We start from the raw sequence: 18121 nt of genomic DNA, 5'->3' as shown, positions 1-18121 counted from the left end.
TGAGACGCTTGACTTATATAGTATTTACAGTACAATGGCCTTTTGTTGCTGTCTACATTCCAGTGAACCTGTATAATTTTACCGTATCAGCTCTCGCCATTACCGCCATTACCTATTTTACTTCATGGCAGCCGTGGTTCCTCCAGCAACTGTAGTGTTGTCCTACGGAGCAGTAAGTCCTGTAGAAAATGTGCCCCTTTTGGTCTTTAGCCATTTTGCAGAAGTGCAGTGTTAGCGTCATCTGTTTACTTTGCTCACTGAACTTTTGTTCTCGTATTTCTTGCTGCATTTTTTGTTTGAATTTAAATAAAAATGATAAAACTCAAACCCACCTTTGTTATCATGTTTTTCTTTATTTTTACTTGCATATCTAACACAATGGCAGATATACTGTTATACTGTTCTGTATAATCACCTACAGAACAGTACGAAATTGAAGATCAGTGTTTTTCATCTTCTTCTTGTAGTCCTCATTAAACTGTTCATCCTGCTGTACAGTGAAGTGATTATTCCAGTCGCCAACCCTTCCTGAAAATAGAGAAATTAGGAGCAAAGTTAACATCTCCTCCTTCACCTTTCAGCAAACAAACTTACAGGCGAATGTACCCGACCTTTGCGCATGAAGGGGGAGATTTTTAAATCGAAGACTTCATCAGCGGAGCCATTCACCATCTTGTTGTTCTTCATGTTGTCAAATTGAACTTTTTCTGTGACTTGTTTCTTCAGCTCTGTGGTAGGAGACAATCCCAGGAATGAGCAGATGCGGACGAGTTCTTGTTCAGTATCCTGCAAAAATAAAACAAAAAAACAAACCCACAACCCCTTATTATGTGTTTATGTCCACAGCCTCACAGACAGTAACTTCAACACTCACCTCAATCAGGTCCTCATAGAACAAATACAGGATATTAGAACAGGTCTGTTTCTTCTCCCACCATCCTTTTACATGTTCGTACCAGGAGCCAAACACCACTGACAGATGCCAGAAGACAAATCATAAGTGATAAAATAACCTTTCGCATTTAATGTATTCAGTCATTCATGCTTATGGTTTGTCACTCACTTTTTCCCTCCATGAATCTCTGGAGGAAACTCTCCCAGCTGCCAGGCTCTGGCTGGACCTTGTTCATGCGATCAAAGTGGAAATAGGATACGGCACTGTCCTTGGCATTACGAGCCACATAGATTATCTAAAACTGGAAAGAAATGACAAACAAACACTGAGAAGATTGTCTCCGTGAATCGTACCAATAGCTTACTTGTGAGCCATGTACCTTGGAGTTCTGCTCCCAGAATGATTTGGGAAGGAACTGAACTGGTAGGTGTGTCTTGATAATGCATGGAAAGCTGGTTAATTCATTCAGCACATCCACTCCTAGTAAAAGAGATCATTATGTTAGCGGAACGTCACAATGACATTGATCTATATCACCAATATTACAGTCACCAGTTACTTTGCCAAATACACTTTACTATTATTAGGTTAGAGCCTAGTTTGCCGTCAACTGTCTAATTATTCATGATACAGATTGAACGAGGTACTAGAAAGATTCCTCAGAGATTTTGGTCCATATTAATACATCCCAAAGGTGCTCTATTAGACTGAGTACTGGTGACTGTGAAGGCCTAGTCCTAGGCCTTCATGGTCAAGAAACTAGTTTTATATGATCTGAGCTTCATGACAGTAGCCATCAGAAGATGGGTAAACTTTGGACATAGACAAAAAACAACAAAAAAATACTCAGGTAAGCTTTGGTGTTAAATATGATTGGTAACCATTCCAAAGTGTTTCAAGAAAATATCCCTCACACCATTGCAGAAGAAATCAAGCGTTATGAGACCAGGTAACATTTCCACAGTCTTCTATCACCTCTTTTGGTGAGCTGTTTGAACTGTAGCCTTAGTTTCCTAAATGGAGGGATACTGTTAGGATGCCTGGGTCGTTGACCCAGGGTTTTTGAGTTTATTATATTATTTATCATTTCTAGTCTTTGGTTTCTTTGTTAGAGTTCTGTCTTATGGTTTATGTCTCTGTGTTCGCTAGTTGCTCTGTCTCCCCTGTCAGGTGTATCGCCTTGTCAAGTTCGCGTCTCTGTGTTATGTTTCCTGTTTTACTTTGAAAGTCTGTCTCATGTATATGCGTCTGGTTTTGCTTCCTTTGTCTCGTTAGGCCTGATTTGCCCCAGCTGTGTTTCCCTCCTGTTACCCATTCCCTGATTGCTCCCTCTGTGTATTTATGTGAAGGCTGCACACAGCTGTCACATAACAGATACTTGGTGTGCTCTTGTGCTTCTGTAGCACATCTGCTCCAGGGTTGGATGCGTTGTCAGGGGCGGACCTAGAAGGGTGGCATGGGGTGGCAAGTGCCACCCTAAAATGATCCCTTGCCACCCCAAGTGCCACCCCATTTTTGCATATGACAGTGTTGTTTATTAAAATAAGATAGCATTAACACTTTGAGCATAGTTACAGTCAACAGTGAATATAAATGCTAAAACTGAATACATTCCATAGTGTTCCCCCCTCCACCATTAACAAATGGATCAGCCCATAGCAGGACTTTTTTCTTGTTTTCAGTAGCAAGCATGCTTATGATTGTGCCAGAGCACATTTTGAACAACACCATGGGAATTTCGCTTTTTACACAGGTGGTTGGATGTTACACTCTGGAAATGGAAGGAAGGTGAGTGTTATTAACCCTCCATGGTCCACGGACATGCTGCACCTCCAAATCACATGACTATTTTAAGCTGACATAGCAACAAGCTGCAGCCATGCTGAGTCTCTGTTTCAGCCCAAATTGAAAGTTCGGACTTCAATGCAATGTTTTTAAATTTTAATTACAGGCCAGTAAATCCAGAGTTATGATAATATATATAAGCCACGCTTTTTTCTAAATACTGTTGTCACGTTTTTGTGTGTGTGTGTTTTAAGCGTTTTGTAAGGACAGCGCGAAAACAGTAAAGAAAGGGGAAAAGCCACCTCTTTCCTATTGGTGGAAAAATGTACCATGTCGACCAATTTAAAAAAAAAGTCAACACGTGGGATTTGGTTGTTTAGGAAGAGGGGAAAGTTTTGGGAGTGACGGTAACAACAGAGCTAGCGAGTGAGAGATTTTAGATGTGGGAGATTTGTGATGTTTAGTGTGGAGTGTATACTTAGTGTGTTGTGTTCTGTTGTGTAGTCGTTTTGTTTTGTGTGTCGGTGAGGGCACTAATGAATGTCACAAAGACACATTTGTAAACACTGTCACCAAGTAGAAAACCAGCGGAGTGATACACCTCCTGTTGTCAGGCCTGCAGGTTTATCCCTGTTCTCCTCTGTCTTCTGGTGGACAAACTTATTTTTTACTGGCACACATCATTTGTGGGGCATCTTATTGTGACACCTGATTGTTCTCTCATTTTAGTTTTAGTAATATTTTTAAATGGTTCCATAAAATGAAAAAAAAAAAAAAACAGCAGGTGTATTGGCTGCATTTTTAGATAAATAGTTGTATATGTTTACAAAATGTACAATTTGTATTTGCATTTCAAGTTATAAAAATTTACTCAACATGTCTGTGGTTTTTTTACAGTAAAAAAATACTACTAGGATTTTAAGTTCTTTGTGTGATTTCAGATCAGTAATACTAATGCAGTATGTCAGTGAAAAAACAACTAAATTCAGTTGAGCGGAAGAGATACCAAACAAGGCAAGGGGGGAAAAAAATAAAATGAAACAATCTGAGGGTGAAATACAAACGTAAACTCAAAAGGAATCAAAAAATGCCAGTTGTATTTCAGACCTCAGTGGATTAATCCAACAAATCATGAAAAATTAGGTTTAAATTTTTGTTCATGATAGTGCAGATTTCTGACATTTTGTGTAATTTAAGCTGTAACAATGTGATTGTTTTCTAACAAAAAACAGCGTAAAACTAAAGTTAGACTTGTGTTTGTAAATGAACCACCCATGTTGTGTAGCTTTCTGGATTTTATACTCATTGGGCTACATATTTATTTATTATACAGGCTGTACAGTACATAACATCAAAACTCACGTTTTATGTAACTAAAGTGTGTAATCATGTGGGCTACAGACAATAATTAAGTTATAGACTATATTTATATGAAAAACGTGTATACTTACTGCATTTGAATCATTTGACCATATGTAACCACCTGCATATGTGTTTGGGGGGGGGGGGAAAGGCTTTGATTTTGCCACCCCATTTGATTTCTTTGCCACCCTAAGAAAATTTCTCTAAATCCGCCCCTGTGTGTTGTGTGTTCAGATACTCTCATACTCTCAGCTTGCCTCTAATGAATGGTTGTTTGAGTTACTCTTTGCCTTCCTATGATGTGATTAGTCAGCTGTGATGCAACTGACTAATTAAATATTTGAGTTAATAAACAGCTGCACAGCAGCAGCTGTACCTGATAAAGTGTCTTTATTAGAGTGTCTAGAGTTTATCAGAGTGTCTTTATTATGCCTGTCACACTGTGAGCCTTTAAAACAACTTGCCTGAGGGGTAACCAGACATTTGTATCTCCAGGAATGGCACTCGTTCATGGAGTGGGACTGAGCCTTGACGCTCAGGTGAAGTCTGGCCAAAGTACAAAAGGTCCAGGATGTAAGACACCCATGTGTTTCCTCAGGAATTAAAAAAAATTGACAGAAAAAACACAAGTACTTCCTCAAAGATGCGAACAAAATGTGTGTGTGTTTTTTTTTTGTTTTTGTTTTTTAAAACCTACCTGCTTTAGGGTAAGACGCTAAGACGATATCATCTGGTCTTGCTCTGAAATTCTGGACGTTTTCCCAGTTGTCAGCAGTGTTGGTCAAGTTACTTGAAAAAAGTAATCAGTAACTAATTACTGATTACTCCCCCCAAAAAGTAATCCCGTTACTTTACTGATTACTTATTTTCAAAAGTAATTAATTACTTAGTTACTTAGTTACTTAGTTACTTTTTAAAAACACGATTTACAACCTGAAGAGGTGATAAAGCGATAGATCTTTCAGCCCAATTCTACTTTTTCTACATAATCCATCATACAAAATGTAATCAAATGGAAAAGTCTCTTTTTTTAACTTGTTTTATCAGTTTTAATCTTTTAACTTTATGCATCAAGCAAAACATTTAATTATATGCAACATTCTCTGACTTGAATAAATTAGTTTAACATTTAAACCTATTTTCTACACATTCCAGCACATAAAATAAAATATTTTTTGTGTTTTCACTCACTCTTTCAAACAGATGCAAGTAAAACACAGCAGAAAATAAATAAAGTCAAAGACTCAGCGGTCCTTTTGCTCTATTTTCACCTGTAAAGCAGGAGCAGGGTAGGCGGAGGGTTACCCTGGTGCAGGTGTGCTGCGGTCAGTTGAAGAATCCGCGCGAGTGTCTCTGTGAGTTTCCCATCACGTCGTAGCTACTCGGTGCTTGCTCGGAAGTTTAGGGGTTTTTTTCGCTGTAAAAAGAAGTTTTCTTCCCACGCACGATGGACGCTAATGTTTTTGTCACTTTTTATGGAATCAAACTCAAAGTAAGGTCAGTACTTCCACACTTTAAACGCTGCACGCTCATACTCTCTCCCGCACTCGATATATTATCCATTGTTGATCTGCACACAGCTGCTGTCACCAACGTCGCACTTGCTTACGTCACTGTCATGAGACATTCTCGCAAAAAAAATCACGGTTTTAGTAACGCAGTAACGCAGCGTTCCTACGGGAAAGTAACGGTAATCTAATTACCGATTTTGCAATAGTAATCCCTTACTTTACTCGTTACTTGAAAAAAGTAATCAGATTACAGTAACGCGTTACAAGTAACGCGTTACTGCCCATCTCTGGTTGTCAGTGAAGTAATTGGTCATGCAGACTCCATGGAAGTCAAATAGTGTAGGTCGTGATAGTGACTCCATCTTTTTTTTTTTTTTAAAAAAAAGAAAAGAAAGAAAAACAGCGTTTGTTTACCATCTACAGACCAATTCAGAGCAAATTCGACAACACTTTGTTCCTTGTAGCCACATTACAGAAAACAAAGCTTACTAAGTTATTGGAAACGCCCTTTAAAAGTAAAGTATAAGGTTTGACTCAAGGACAAATAGAAAGTCTGTGTGTGTGTGTGTTTCTCTGTGTTTGGATCTATTTATTTTATTTTATTCCTTTTTTCCATTTTCATTCCTGTAAAGTATAAATAAATATGGGTTCTGATCTTATCACACCAGAAGAATGCATGTTTGATTGATTGATTGATTGATTGATTGATTGATTGATCATACTTTATTCATCCCGAGGGAAATTGGGTTAAGGCTGCCAGCCGTGCCAGCGCCATCTTACCCTTCCGACCATACATACATTACACAAACATCACATGGGTTAGACAGGTCAGAGAGGTATAACAATGGAAAATACACAACATGAGGAAAGACGAGGAGAAAAAAGAGCTCCCCCCAGACTGAGCTCCAACAGGGAGATCAGTTTGAGAACAGAAAAACAAAACACCTCAGCGCATACAAAAAGCACATGACTATCAATACACCGTAGAAACACAAGACAAGCAACAGGGACAGGTAAAGGGTAACAGAGAGCCGGTGTAGACAGCGCATTGTGCCCATCCAGGCAAAATTTAATGGTGAAAAATGAATTAAATTATCAAATTAATTAACTGAATTATTAAGTATAAGAATGCATGTTTTTCCATTTTGTAGAGAATGAGCATCCTCTACTCTGAAACGCTAGGGGGAGCTGGTCGACAGTATGCACGTCAGCCAGAAGCCTGGCTGCAGACCCCATAACCATTACCGTTAAGCCTTGATTACATACCGCACTATGGAGGCAAACTGGAAAATACCACTGGGGCCGCTTACATCGAGGGTTAATGGGAGGATTAGTACGTGCAAAGTATTTAATGGATATTTGGACTGTACCCCCGGGGGCGTCAATTTGGAACCCTTCATAAAGCCTTTTTAAAATACCTCCCTATAGCTATATTGATCCAAATATGAAACGTTTACTGTGGACTAGGACTATTTTACTAAATATACATATGTGTGTAGAAAAGAAGACAACTTAAACTCAGTAACCATACTGCTGCAGACGTCGGGGAGGGGGTCCTTGGAGGTAGATCACCAGTAACAGCGGATCCGCGAATCTCACCTTACTCCAATAAAAGTCAGTTTTTTTCCAAGTAAAATGGTCACTGCACAGAAAGCTGCTAACTGATTGTGATCCTCAGTTCTCCATCATTGTGGCTCTTTACCAAAACAGTCAACCTCTTCTTCCAAATAAGGAGACAGAGCTGTTGTGCAGATTCCGCAGTCCAGGAAACACCGGGAGGAAGGTGCAAGGAGACTAACTTTTTTCCCTCTTTAGTCAAACTTTATTTAAAACATATAACAGTGGTCATGTCCCAGCAAACTAAATATGGGGCAAAGATATGTTTACGTGAAGTGGGACATTATTATATTATTCGTGGTGGCAGGTAGCCTACTGTAGCAGGAAACAAGATAAAATCAAACAAAGTCTGCAAGTTAAGTTTGGTATTGATCGTCATTGATCATAGACAAAGGCTTTTCACACGTTTTCTTTGATCATTTTCTAACGTGAACAGTTGGTTTAAGTTAAGTTGGTTCACCATGTTCAGCTGGATGCAGTCACGTGGGGTACTGTACTTACTTTTATGGCTGCATTTGCAACGTAGACTGGTAGGGGCAGATAATATTTAACCGAGGAAGTCTGCCTTCAGGAGATCACCAATTCGCTACTACACTTTATTCAACTGGTCAAAAGCTGGAATTCAGCTGGAAGATCCCATTTATACAGCTTGTTATCTGACCTACAAAGCCGTAGATTTCATTAGAGGATATGTGCAATATGACTGTAGATTATTCGTTAAATGAAAACAGAACTATTAATCAAAAAGTATCTAACACCTTCATTCATATTGTTTGATTTCACTGTGATTGTTTGTGTAGAAAAAGGTTATTAACATAAAATTTCAAGTGCACAACACACACATGAACATAGCGATGAAAGGCCAACACTATTATGATATGAGGTGCCAACAGTTTTATTGTTCAATTACAGAGTTTAAGGGTCACCATAAGATTTGCTTTAAGTCAAATTTAACAGACTGTAAATTATGTATTTAGCCTTATGTAATTTAGAAAAGTAAATAAGCGTTAACTCACCTGCAGTTCTCTTTATCTGTGCTCTGCTCTAATAAACAGTCCAAATTCAACTTTGTACCTGACGCACTGCAGCTTAAAGCAGATGTTCAGTGTTTCCTTTGCCTTACAGGATGTGACAGAGTTCAAAAAGTACTATGAACCATCTGCACCACTCCAGGGAAATATATTACAAGTAAGACTATTCACGATGGGAAGGACCGCAGACTATCTACTGATTCAAAATGAATTTAGCTGTTGCTCTTTTTGCAACAGAGGAGCAATGAACATTAAAACGTCTGTGAAAATATTTTGTAGCGTGAGAAAATTTGTTTTGATTATAGTGTTTAACTCCTTAACACCTGGTGTGAATAGTCATCATATCTTTTCTTGTTGCTGTTATTGCTGAGTCACAATGATTAAACTGAAATGTGATCACACTTATCAACTGAACTTTGACTATGAGAATTCTTTGACAGCATGTTCAAAACTTAATTTTAATAGTGGGGATAATCACGCCCGTTCTGTTGCACATCACACAATCAGCTGGTCGTGTTTCCTTGTTTTAACTAAATAAACTGTAAATACATCTCACTTCAGTGGCTGTGACTATTTCAAAATACATTTGTTTTCAGGAGTTACATGCACAGACTTTATAAGCAGACCACTTTAGCATTAACTACCCACCAATAACAAGTTGGATGACTACTGTCCTGTAATAAATACTAATTTCCAACAAGTAATATCAAATTGTGACTTGTGAAATCCCAGGATAGTTTTTTACCTTTTCTCAGTAAAGTGGATCATGTTTGTTTTGGTTTTCTTTCTTTTTTTCTTCGTCTAAAGGAGCTTAATTTCCACTTGACACTGACAGTGGTTTTCAGAAGTGTCCCTAAGATCACAGTCATCTACTTTCAGTGCTCTTTCAGCAGCTTGAAGATCTTAACCAAGTATTTAAATCTCTTAATGTACCGTACCACAGGTTATGAAATCCCTAAAACAGAATTGTAAAACTATTTACATGAAGTTTTCACAAAGTGGGGAACTTCTACTGACTTTAATTTTGAAATGTCTGGCCTCACTGTGGCCCTCCTCCAGTTGCCCCTTTCCTGTTTTTCAGCTGAAAGGACATCTCAGCTGAGCTTTCTTTAAAAGGAGGTCATTACTTTCCACAAACACCAGGGGGCATCGCTCTTTCACTTTTGGAGCTGAAGTGAAAGAGGAAGGCTTACATCTATTCCCTGAATCTGATGTTATTTATCTGTGTTCATAAATCTCCAACAGCATTGGCTAAAACGCAGTGCCAAATGATGCCAGAACCGGCACTGTTTCCTTGTTTCACTTCCTTGGGTTTTTGACAGATGACACACCTTCACATGTCCAGCTTCTTCAGATTTGTTAAAGACACATGGCGCACTCTCCTGAGATATAACTAGTGTTCATTTGAAGACTTGGTAGATTCAGCTAAAGAAATTGACTACATAGGTGTTTGCGTGTGTAACCCATGGTTATTTTATTGCCAATTGTATTCTGTTTTTATTCTAATTTGAAGTGTTACTGTTTTGTTAAATGCTGAGTTTTCCCCATGTACCGTGAATGCACCATAGCGCGTGCGTGGTGACTTTCTTTCACTGCATCCGCCTGCACGGAGCTAGATGCGCAAAGCTGTGTGGATATTCAGTCCTGTAACGTGTTGCGCTACGGAATTAATGTTTTCTATGAAGAATATCCTGGTGAGTCTCACAGTTGCAGTTTCAGTTGTGATTCATAGTCCAGTTTCTGAGCATAAAACCAGTCAGGATACTATGCTTGTCGGAAATGTGATGTTTGTCTTAGAACCTGCTAACGATTGCTTAGCTGTGTTAGCCTGTGGAAAGTATGCTAGCGTACCCACATGTGCTCCCTGGGCTAATGCGCTTACATGTGAAGTTTTAGCTAACACACCACGGAGACACTTTTCATGCTTCATGATTTGCAGTGAAATGTATTTTTGTTGTTGATAAATTGTTATTGGCCAATAAGAACTGTATAGGTGTGTGATGTGTGAGGGGGAACAAAAGGGATAACACTAGAGAAACACATGTTTTATTTTACAAGTGAGTGATTGCACTGCACGCTGTGTGCAGGCTGGTTTTTTTTATGTAGTAGAAATCTGCTGCAAGGACCGAGCGGTGCCATCTAAGGACTGGATGCCACTGGAGGTGCCTAGAAAGGACGTTCTCAATCTGAAGGCCACCTGTTTCCTTGGAGGGTGGTAGGATACAACGATTTGCAATTTTTTTTGGATTAACGTTTTTTTCTGAGATCTCAGGACACTTTATGTTGTTACTTTTTTCTTTTTTTTGGGTCAGATCTGATTCCACTTAACATCAAAAAAGCAAAACTGTGACTAAAGACAATTAACACTTACTAAGAACACTGAATACTAAGTGCACTGAACTGAAAAGGACAGCCTACCTAATATATTTATGGACACTTTAAGTGATATGTTATACATTGTTGAGATTTACATGTTTGAAATGGTCTAAATGTTTTGTTCATGTCTATGTTTTGGAGCATTTAAATGTTGAATACACTCAAATCACTTTTCTCCCTTTAAGTTGTTGTCAGTGTCTCATTCTGAGTGGAGGGATATTCCTTCTTTAAGTTGAGTTACCACTGCCAGTCTCCTTACGATCCTAACTGAACCCAACAAGAGTAGATTCTCAAATATTGTTTTTTTCCTTGACTTTGTATGACAGATTACTGTGGATTTGACTGATTTTGGACTACTCAGTTAAAAAGGGTGACAACTAGTGGCGAGCCAGCCAGGAGATTGGCATAGTGGTTTTACCTCCAACTCATATGACACACTGAGTGATACTTTTATTTTCGAAAATGGCACTTGACCTTTGTGAACGCTTTAGAGTTGATAGCCAGAAAACCCTGCTTATTACAGGTATTGAAAGACATCGTAGTGAACATGATATAACTAATGTTTTTGAAGTCAATGGTAAGATCTCTAACATTGTCAGGGTCCCTGATGAGCCACATCAGCCCGAAGGCAGAACACTTATAGTGTATGAGTCTGAACAGGCTATCTTAAAGATAGACCCTTCCACCTTAGGGGAAGTTGTCAGCCCTGTAGACCCTACAGTGAAATGGGTTTCCAAAACCATCAGAGATATCACCCAAGAAGAAATGGGCAAGGAAGTGGCCCGTAGATACCTGAAGGAACTTGAGTTTATGGGGGGCAGTGGGAGGGCAGGCTTCCTCAGTATTTTCCAAGGCGAGTTGCAGGCCAGCCCTACCCCCCAGACTGAGACACAGTCACCCGTTGACCATAACGTTAATACGACAGCTGACATCATTCCCAATACTGATTCAAGTGAACCCGTAGAACCCACAAGTGCTTTCAGCCCACATACTGACACTTTTGCTGGTCCAGTACATGTAGACGAGAGCATCTACAACCCTTCGCATATTCAGAAAGTAGTGGTTGAACATGTTATTCGTAATGAGCCAAGTCACGCACCCCTTGCTCATGCTAAGATACGTACCTTCTCAGGCCGACTTCCACGGCCCAACGGTGAAGTCGACTATGAGACATGGCGTACCCAAGTCGATCTTCTACTCAGTGACCCTTTTCTGACTGATGCCCTCAAAGTGAGGAAGATACTTGAGAGCTTACTTAGCCCTGCATCTGAAATTGTAAAGCCTCTGGGGGTCACTGCGACACCAAGCACTTATGTCACTCAGCTTGATTCAGCCTTTGGAGTTGTTGAGGACGGTGAAGAGCTTTACACTGCCTTTCTTGGCTCGAATCAAAACAGCGGAGAAAACCCATCTGCCTTCTTGAACCATCTTCACAGCCTTCTCACACGAGTCATTTCTAGAGGGGGAGCCCCTCCTACAAATGTAAATGAACTGCTTCTTAAGCAATTCATTAGAGGTTGCTGGGACCAAAGCTTGATAGTAAGTCTCCAGCTTGAAGCAAAAAAGAGCTTTCCACCCTCATTTTCGGAGCTTCTCCTCATGTTAAGGACTGAGGAAGAGCGTCGTTTCGCCAAGTTGGACCGCATGAAGAAACATTTGGGTGCAACAAAAGCTGCTGCACATGCACACTCGGTTTTTAGTATGCCCACCCTTGGCCAAGCGCCACTTGCGACTCCTACTCCAACCGACAGTGAAGCTGTGAAACTCGAACAAAAAGTCAATGAACTCACAAAGCAAGTTGAACAGTTAACTTTAACTCAAAGGCCAAGGAGCACCACCCCAAGTACTGAACCTCTTGTAAGCACTAAATCCAAATCTGTGAACCCAAAACCAAATGAAACTGCCAAGCTTGAAAGTCAAATAGCCGAGTTGACCAAACAAGTCCAAATGCTTGTCCAAAGCCAAAGACATTCAACCAAACCTGAGAAATATGAGCCCAAAAATTCTCTAGCTGTCAACACCAGAAACTCACAGACATTTGCTAAAGTTCCTGGCACACCTAGGGCATGGTTTTGCTTTAAGTGTGGGGTAGACAATCATATTGCAGTAAGCTGCACAAATGACGCTAATCCTACACTTGTCCGAGAAAAGCATGCAGAGTTGAGAAAGAAACAGGCTGATTTTGCTGCACGACAGGCCACAGCCCCGTTTGCTTTAAACTAGTGGCAGCTCCTGTCGTGGGACACCCAGGAGCTGAAACCCTTGATTTCCCCAGTCCCGAGACATTAGCTTGTGGTCCTGAAGTGCAAATCACAGAACCCATTCATCCCATAGGCAGCCTAGATCCTAACTTCCTCTTCCCTCAAGGCCTCATAGGCCCACGCTGTGCAGCCTCAGTACTTGTTGACGGGGTACCCTGTGAATCCATAATGGACTCAGGCTCACAGGTTACGACCATTTCTGAGTCTTTTCACAAGATGCACCTTTCCCACCTTCCCATCCAGCCAATACATGCTCTTCTTGAAATTGAAGGAGCAGGAGGGCAAAACGTGCCATACTTGGGATATGTTCAGACTTGCATTACATTTCCCGAAAATATTGCAGGCAAAGAGCAACAATTAGCTGTTTTGGCCCTTGTTGTTCCTGAGTGTCACTTTAACAGTAGAATTCCGCTGTTGATAGGGACAAATGTGCTTTTACGGGTTTATGGACAGTTAGTACATCAAGATGGTCCCAAGTTCATTCGTAAGCTACACTCTAAGCAGTTTGCAACGATCCTTCAACATGTTGCCCAAGTACAAAGAAATGATACTCATTCCTGCCCTGTCATGTTGCATAGCAAAGGGGCAGTGACAATCCCTGCAAGACACAAACAATGCCTAATGGGAAATGTGAGGTTAAGAAAGAACAACCAGAACACAAGTTTTGTCCTTGAGCCGCATGAGCAATACAAGTTACCAGGTGGATTGCTTCTTGAATCGGCTTTAGTAGACATTCCTTTTAATTCCAGCAGTAAAGTGCCTGTCATTGTACACAATGTTAGTGAACATGCTGTTACGTTGCAGTCAAATAGCATTGTCGCTCAAGCTTGTGCAGCTCAACACGTTTCCCCACTAGCATCGAGTCAAACTCTGAATCCTCCAAGTCAAAATGAACCAGACAGTGACAACCTCACATTCAACCTTGATGATTCTCCCATCCCAGAGCAATGGAAAGAGCGAATTCTGGGAAAACTGAGATCCATCCCTGAAGTTTTTGCTCTCGATGACATGTCCCATGGCCACACCACAGCTGTGAAGCACCAAATCAAATTGAACAATGAAACGCCTTTCAAAGAGCGGCCAAGGCCCATACACCCAAGTGACAGAGAAGCTGTCAAACAACATCTAAGAGAATTACTGGATGCGGGCATCATTCGAGAGTCACAAAGTCCTTTCGCCTCACCAATTGTATTGGTAAGGAAAAAGAATGGCTCGATAAGGCTATGCATAGATTACCGTAGACTAAATCTAAGAACTATTCGAGATGCATATGCCCTGCCAAATATTGAGGAGACATTCACAGCTCTGAGTGGAGCTAAATGGTTTTCGGTCATGGACCTTAAGTCCGGTTACTATCAGGTGGAGGTAGCCGAGGAGGACAAGCCTAAGACAGCTTTTGTGTGTCCTCTTGGCTTCTATGAATTTAATAGGATGCCACAGGGTGTTACAAATGCCCCAAGCACCTTCCAACGCCTGATGGAGAAGTGTGTGGGTGATCTCCACCTCACCGAAGTGCTTGTCTTTTTAGACGACCTGATTGTGTTCTCAGACACATTGGAAGAGCACGAATCCAGGCTAATGAAAGTTCTTAGTCGCTTGAGAGACTACGGTCTTAAATTATCCCCAGAAAAATGCCACTTCTTCAAAACATCTGTGAAGTATTTAGGGCATGTTGTGGATGCTCACGGAGTCCACACCGATCCTGAAAAGATCTCTGCTCTGAAATGTTGGCCGCGCCCATCCAATTTCAAAGAGCTTAAATGTTTTTTAGGCTTCGCTGGATACTATAGACGTTTCGTTGAAGGGTACTCCAAGATAGCCAAACCGTTGAATCGTCTCACTGCCGGCTACCGGCCACCGAAGAAGAGAGGCAAGATTTACAAGAGAGAACCACCCAGACTTTCTTACAGTCCCACTCAGCCTCTCGGGGAACAATGGACTCATGAGTGTGAAACCTCCTTCCGAACAATAATCGAAAAGCTGACTTCTGCACCAATTCTTGCTTTTGCCAACCCTCAACTCCCCTATGTATTGCACACGGATGCTTGTCGGGATGGGTTGGGAGCTGCGCTCTATCAGGAGCAAGAGGGGAGGCTGAGAGCAGTTGCTTACGCTAGCAGGGGGCTTTCTAAGAGTGAACAGAACTATCCCACACACAAACTTGAATTCTTAGCCCTCAAGTGGGCTGTGTGTGAAAAGTTCAATGACTACCTTTACGGTTCTAGCTTCACAGTCCTGACCGACAATAACCCGCTAACTTATGTTTTGACAACTGCAAAATTAGATGCGGCAGGACACAGGTGGCTGGCTGCCTTGTCTACTTACAATTTCAATATTAAGTACAGGGCAGGTCAAGCAAACAAAGATGCTGATGGGTTGTCACGGCGGCCCCAAGAGCCTCCTCATGAAGATGAGGCATTTGTCAAAGAAAAAGCTCGCATTGATGATATGAAAGAACGTCTCATTAACATGCAAAACAATCTTGACCATGAAACGTTTTCTGCCTTGTGTCAGCGTCACTCAGTGTCATGCCATTCAGAAACCCTCTCAGTTGTCGAGAGTCTTGCTATTGACCCCAGCTCAGTCACTGAGGCTTATGGAGAAGACATCTTACCCTCAATGACAGATGCTGATTGGTGCGCTGCACAAAAGGATGATCCTTCTCTCGCTCGTGTTATAGCCCTGTTGAGAAGAGGCTTGAAACCCAGCCCCAAAGAAGCAAATCTTGAATCGTCAGATGTTAAACTCCTTCTGAAACAATGGAACAAACTCGAGCTCAGTAATGGCGTGCTTTACAGGAAATTCAATGACAGAGATTCCCTTGTGTACCAGTTAGTACTGCCCCAAAAGTACCGCGACAGAGCCCTGAAAGGTGTACATGACGAGGTTGGTCACCTCGGGGTTGAGCGTGCCTTACATCTCGCTCGGGCAAGGTTCTACTGGCCACGAATGGCTCAGTCTATTGAAGAGAAGTGTAAGAAATGCTCACGTTGTCTCATGAGGAAGGCCCTTCCCCAAAAGGCTGCTCTACTACAGAATATCCAGGCAACTTACCCTCTTGAGCTAGTGTGCATTGATTACTTGTGTATTGAGCCCGATAGTCGAGACACCAGAAATGTGTTAGTATTGACGGACCATTTCACAAAATTTGCAGTTGCGGTCCCGACAAAAGATCAAAAGGCTAAGACAATAGCCAGGGCTCTTTGGGATCACCTTATCATCCCCTATGGCATCCCTAGCCGTCTGCTTAGTGACCAAGGCAGAGATTTTGAATCTAAGCTTGTGAAAGAGCTCTGCACATTGATTGGGACAAGCAAAATTCGCACAACGCCCTATCATCCACGAGGAAACCCGGTGGAAAGGTACAATAGGACTCTCTTAGACATGTTAGGCACACTGGAGGACAAAGACAAGTATCATTGGAGAGACTTTGTTAGGCCATTAACACATGCCTACAACTGTACACGAAATGACACAACAGGGTACTGTCCATACGAACTTATGTTCGGCAGACAGCCGAGGTTGCCTATTGATCTTGTCCTTGGTACTCACCCGGGCAAAACCAGTCCAAAGTCTTACTCTGACTATGTTAAAGGCCTTCGCCAAAACCTCCAAGAGAGTTACACCCTTGCCAGCGAACACTCACAAAAGATGGGTGAGAAGAATAAAATGAGGTTTGATAAAAAGATCAAAGCTGCAGAACTGTTTCCAGGTGACAGAGTTTTAGTAAGGAACGTGAATGTTAGAGGGAAGCACAAACTTGCTAACCGTTGGGAACAAAATATTCACATTGTTGTCAAACGGGTCAAAGACAGCCCAGTGTATGTTGTCAAACCGGAAAACGGAGACGGCCCCCAGCGTACATTGCACAGGGATTTGCTTCTCCCTTGCGGGTTCTTACCTGTTGAAGATCAGGTTGGATCGGACTCTCAAAATGGGAATCAAAGGAAAATGAGGACCAGGAGTAAACCAAACTGCACAAAAGGCAACGACAAGGATAATGGAGGAGAGTACAGTGATGAGATGAGTGATGAAGAGGAATTATGTTTTGGCATATGGAATCCACAAATCATCACAAAAGCCCCTTACATTCAAATTGAGTCAGCTCATCCTAAAGCCCAACAGCAATTGGACAGTCATCCCCCTGTATCATCCCCTGACACTGCTGTACCGGAAACGTCCTTACCTGATATTGGAAAACCTACCTTGACACAACCTGAAGTCTCTAACACAAGTCATGTGGACTATGTTCCTTCCGATGCGAGGTCTTCAGACCATGTTGTGATTGACATTCCCGAACCCAACTTGACACCTACCATGACTGATGCAGATCTCACTCCACCAGAGCCTGCAGTCATTAATGATGATGCTGTTAGTACTGATGCTGGTGCTACAGAACCAGTGAGGTTGAGGCGCTCTGACAGAGAAAGACGCCCACCTCAGAAATTCACTTATGATGAGTTAGGAGAGCCACTGACCTTGGCTATTAGCTCCTTTTTCCAAACCTTAGGCGTTGCATTCTCCAAAACTGTCATGTCACCTTTACCAGGCCCCAGTTGGTCTATGATGCATGAAGGGACTCATGCCGTTTAGAGGGGGAGAGTGTAACCCATGGTTATTTTATTGCCAATTGTATTCTGTTTTTATTCTAATTTGAAGTGTTACTGTTTTGTTAAATGCTGAGTTTTCCCCATGTACCGTGAATGCACCATAGCGCGTGCGTGGTGACTTTCTTTCACTGCATCCGCCTGCACGGAGCTAGATGCGCAAAGCTGTGTGGATATTCAGTCCTGTAACGTGTTGCGCTACGGAATTAATGTTTTCTATGAAGAATATCCTGGTGAGTCTCACAGTTGCAGTTTCAGTTGTGATTCATAGTCCAGTTTCTGAGCATAAAACCAGTCAGGATACTATGCTTGTCGGAAATGTGATGTTTGTCTTAGAACCTGCTAACGATTGCTTAGCTGTGTTAGCCTGTGGAAAGTATGCTAGCGTACCCACATGTGCTCCCTGGGCTAATGCGCTTACATGTGAAGTTTTAGCTAACACACCACGGAGACACTTTTCATGCTTCATGATTTGCAGTGAAATGTATTTTTGTTGTTGATAAATTGTTATTGGCCAATAAGAACTGTATAGGTGTGTGATGTGTGAGGGGGAACAAAAGGGATAACACTAGAGAAACACATGTTTTATTTTACAAGTGAGTGATTGCACTGCACGCTGTGTGCAGGCTGGTTTTTTTTATGTAGTAGAAATCTGCTGCAAGGACCGAGCGGTGCC

At 41.5% G+C, this 18121-nt stretch overlaps 1 protein-coding gene across 1 annotated transcript; it reads right to left on the bottom strand.

Annotated features, from left to right (window-relative positions):
* Nucleotides 1-415: 415 nt before the first annotated feature.
* Nucleotides 416-10666, bottom strand: LOC146611048 (cytosolic sulfotransferase 2-like). The gene is made up of 9 exons (XM_085343866.1): nucleotides 10658-10666; nucleotides 5852-5915; nucleotides 4740-4814; nucleotides 4507-4635; nucleotides 1275-1375; nucleotides 1064-1190; nucleotides 875-972; nucleotides 612-786; nucleotides 416-528 (listed from the first exon to the last, which is right to left on the bottom strand). Exons 2-9 carry the CDS (start codon nucleotides 5913-5915, stop codon nucleotides 416-418), a joined length of 882 nt encoding a protein of 293 aa, XP_085199992.1. The 5' UTR covers nucleotides 10658-10666.
* Between the last annotated feature and the right edge of the window lie 7455 nt (nucleotides 10667-18121).

Source organism: Diplotaxodon limnothrissa, linkage group LG20 (genome assembly GCF_057381915.1).
Source record: "Diplotaxodon limnothrissa isolate DT_005_m linkage group LG20, D_limnothrissa_male_GT1.1, whole genome shotgun sequence".
Lineage (NCBI taxonomy): Eukaryota > Metazoa > Chordata > Actinopteri > Cichliformes > Cichlidae > Diplotaxodon > Diplotaxodon limnothrissa.
Note: the sequence above shows the minus strand (reverse complement) of the source record. Positions and strands in the feature narration are given on the sequence as shown.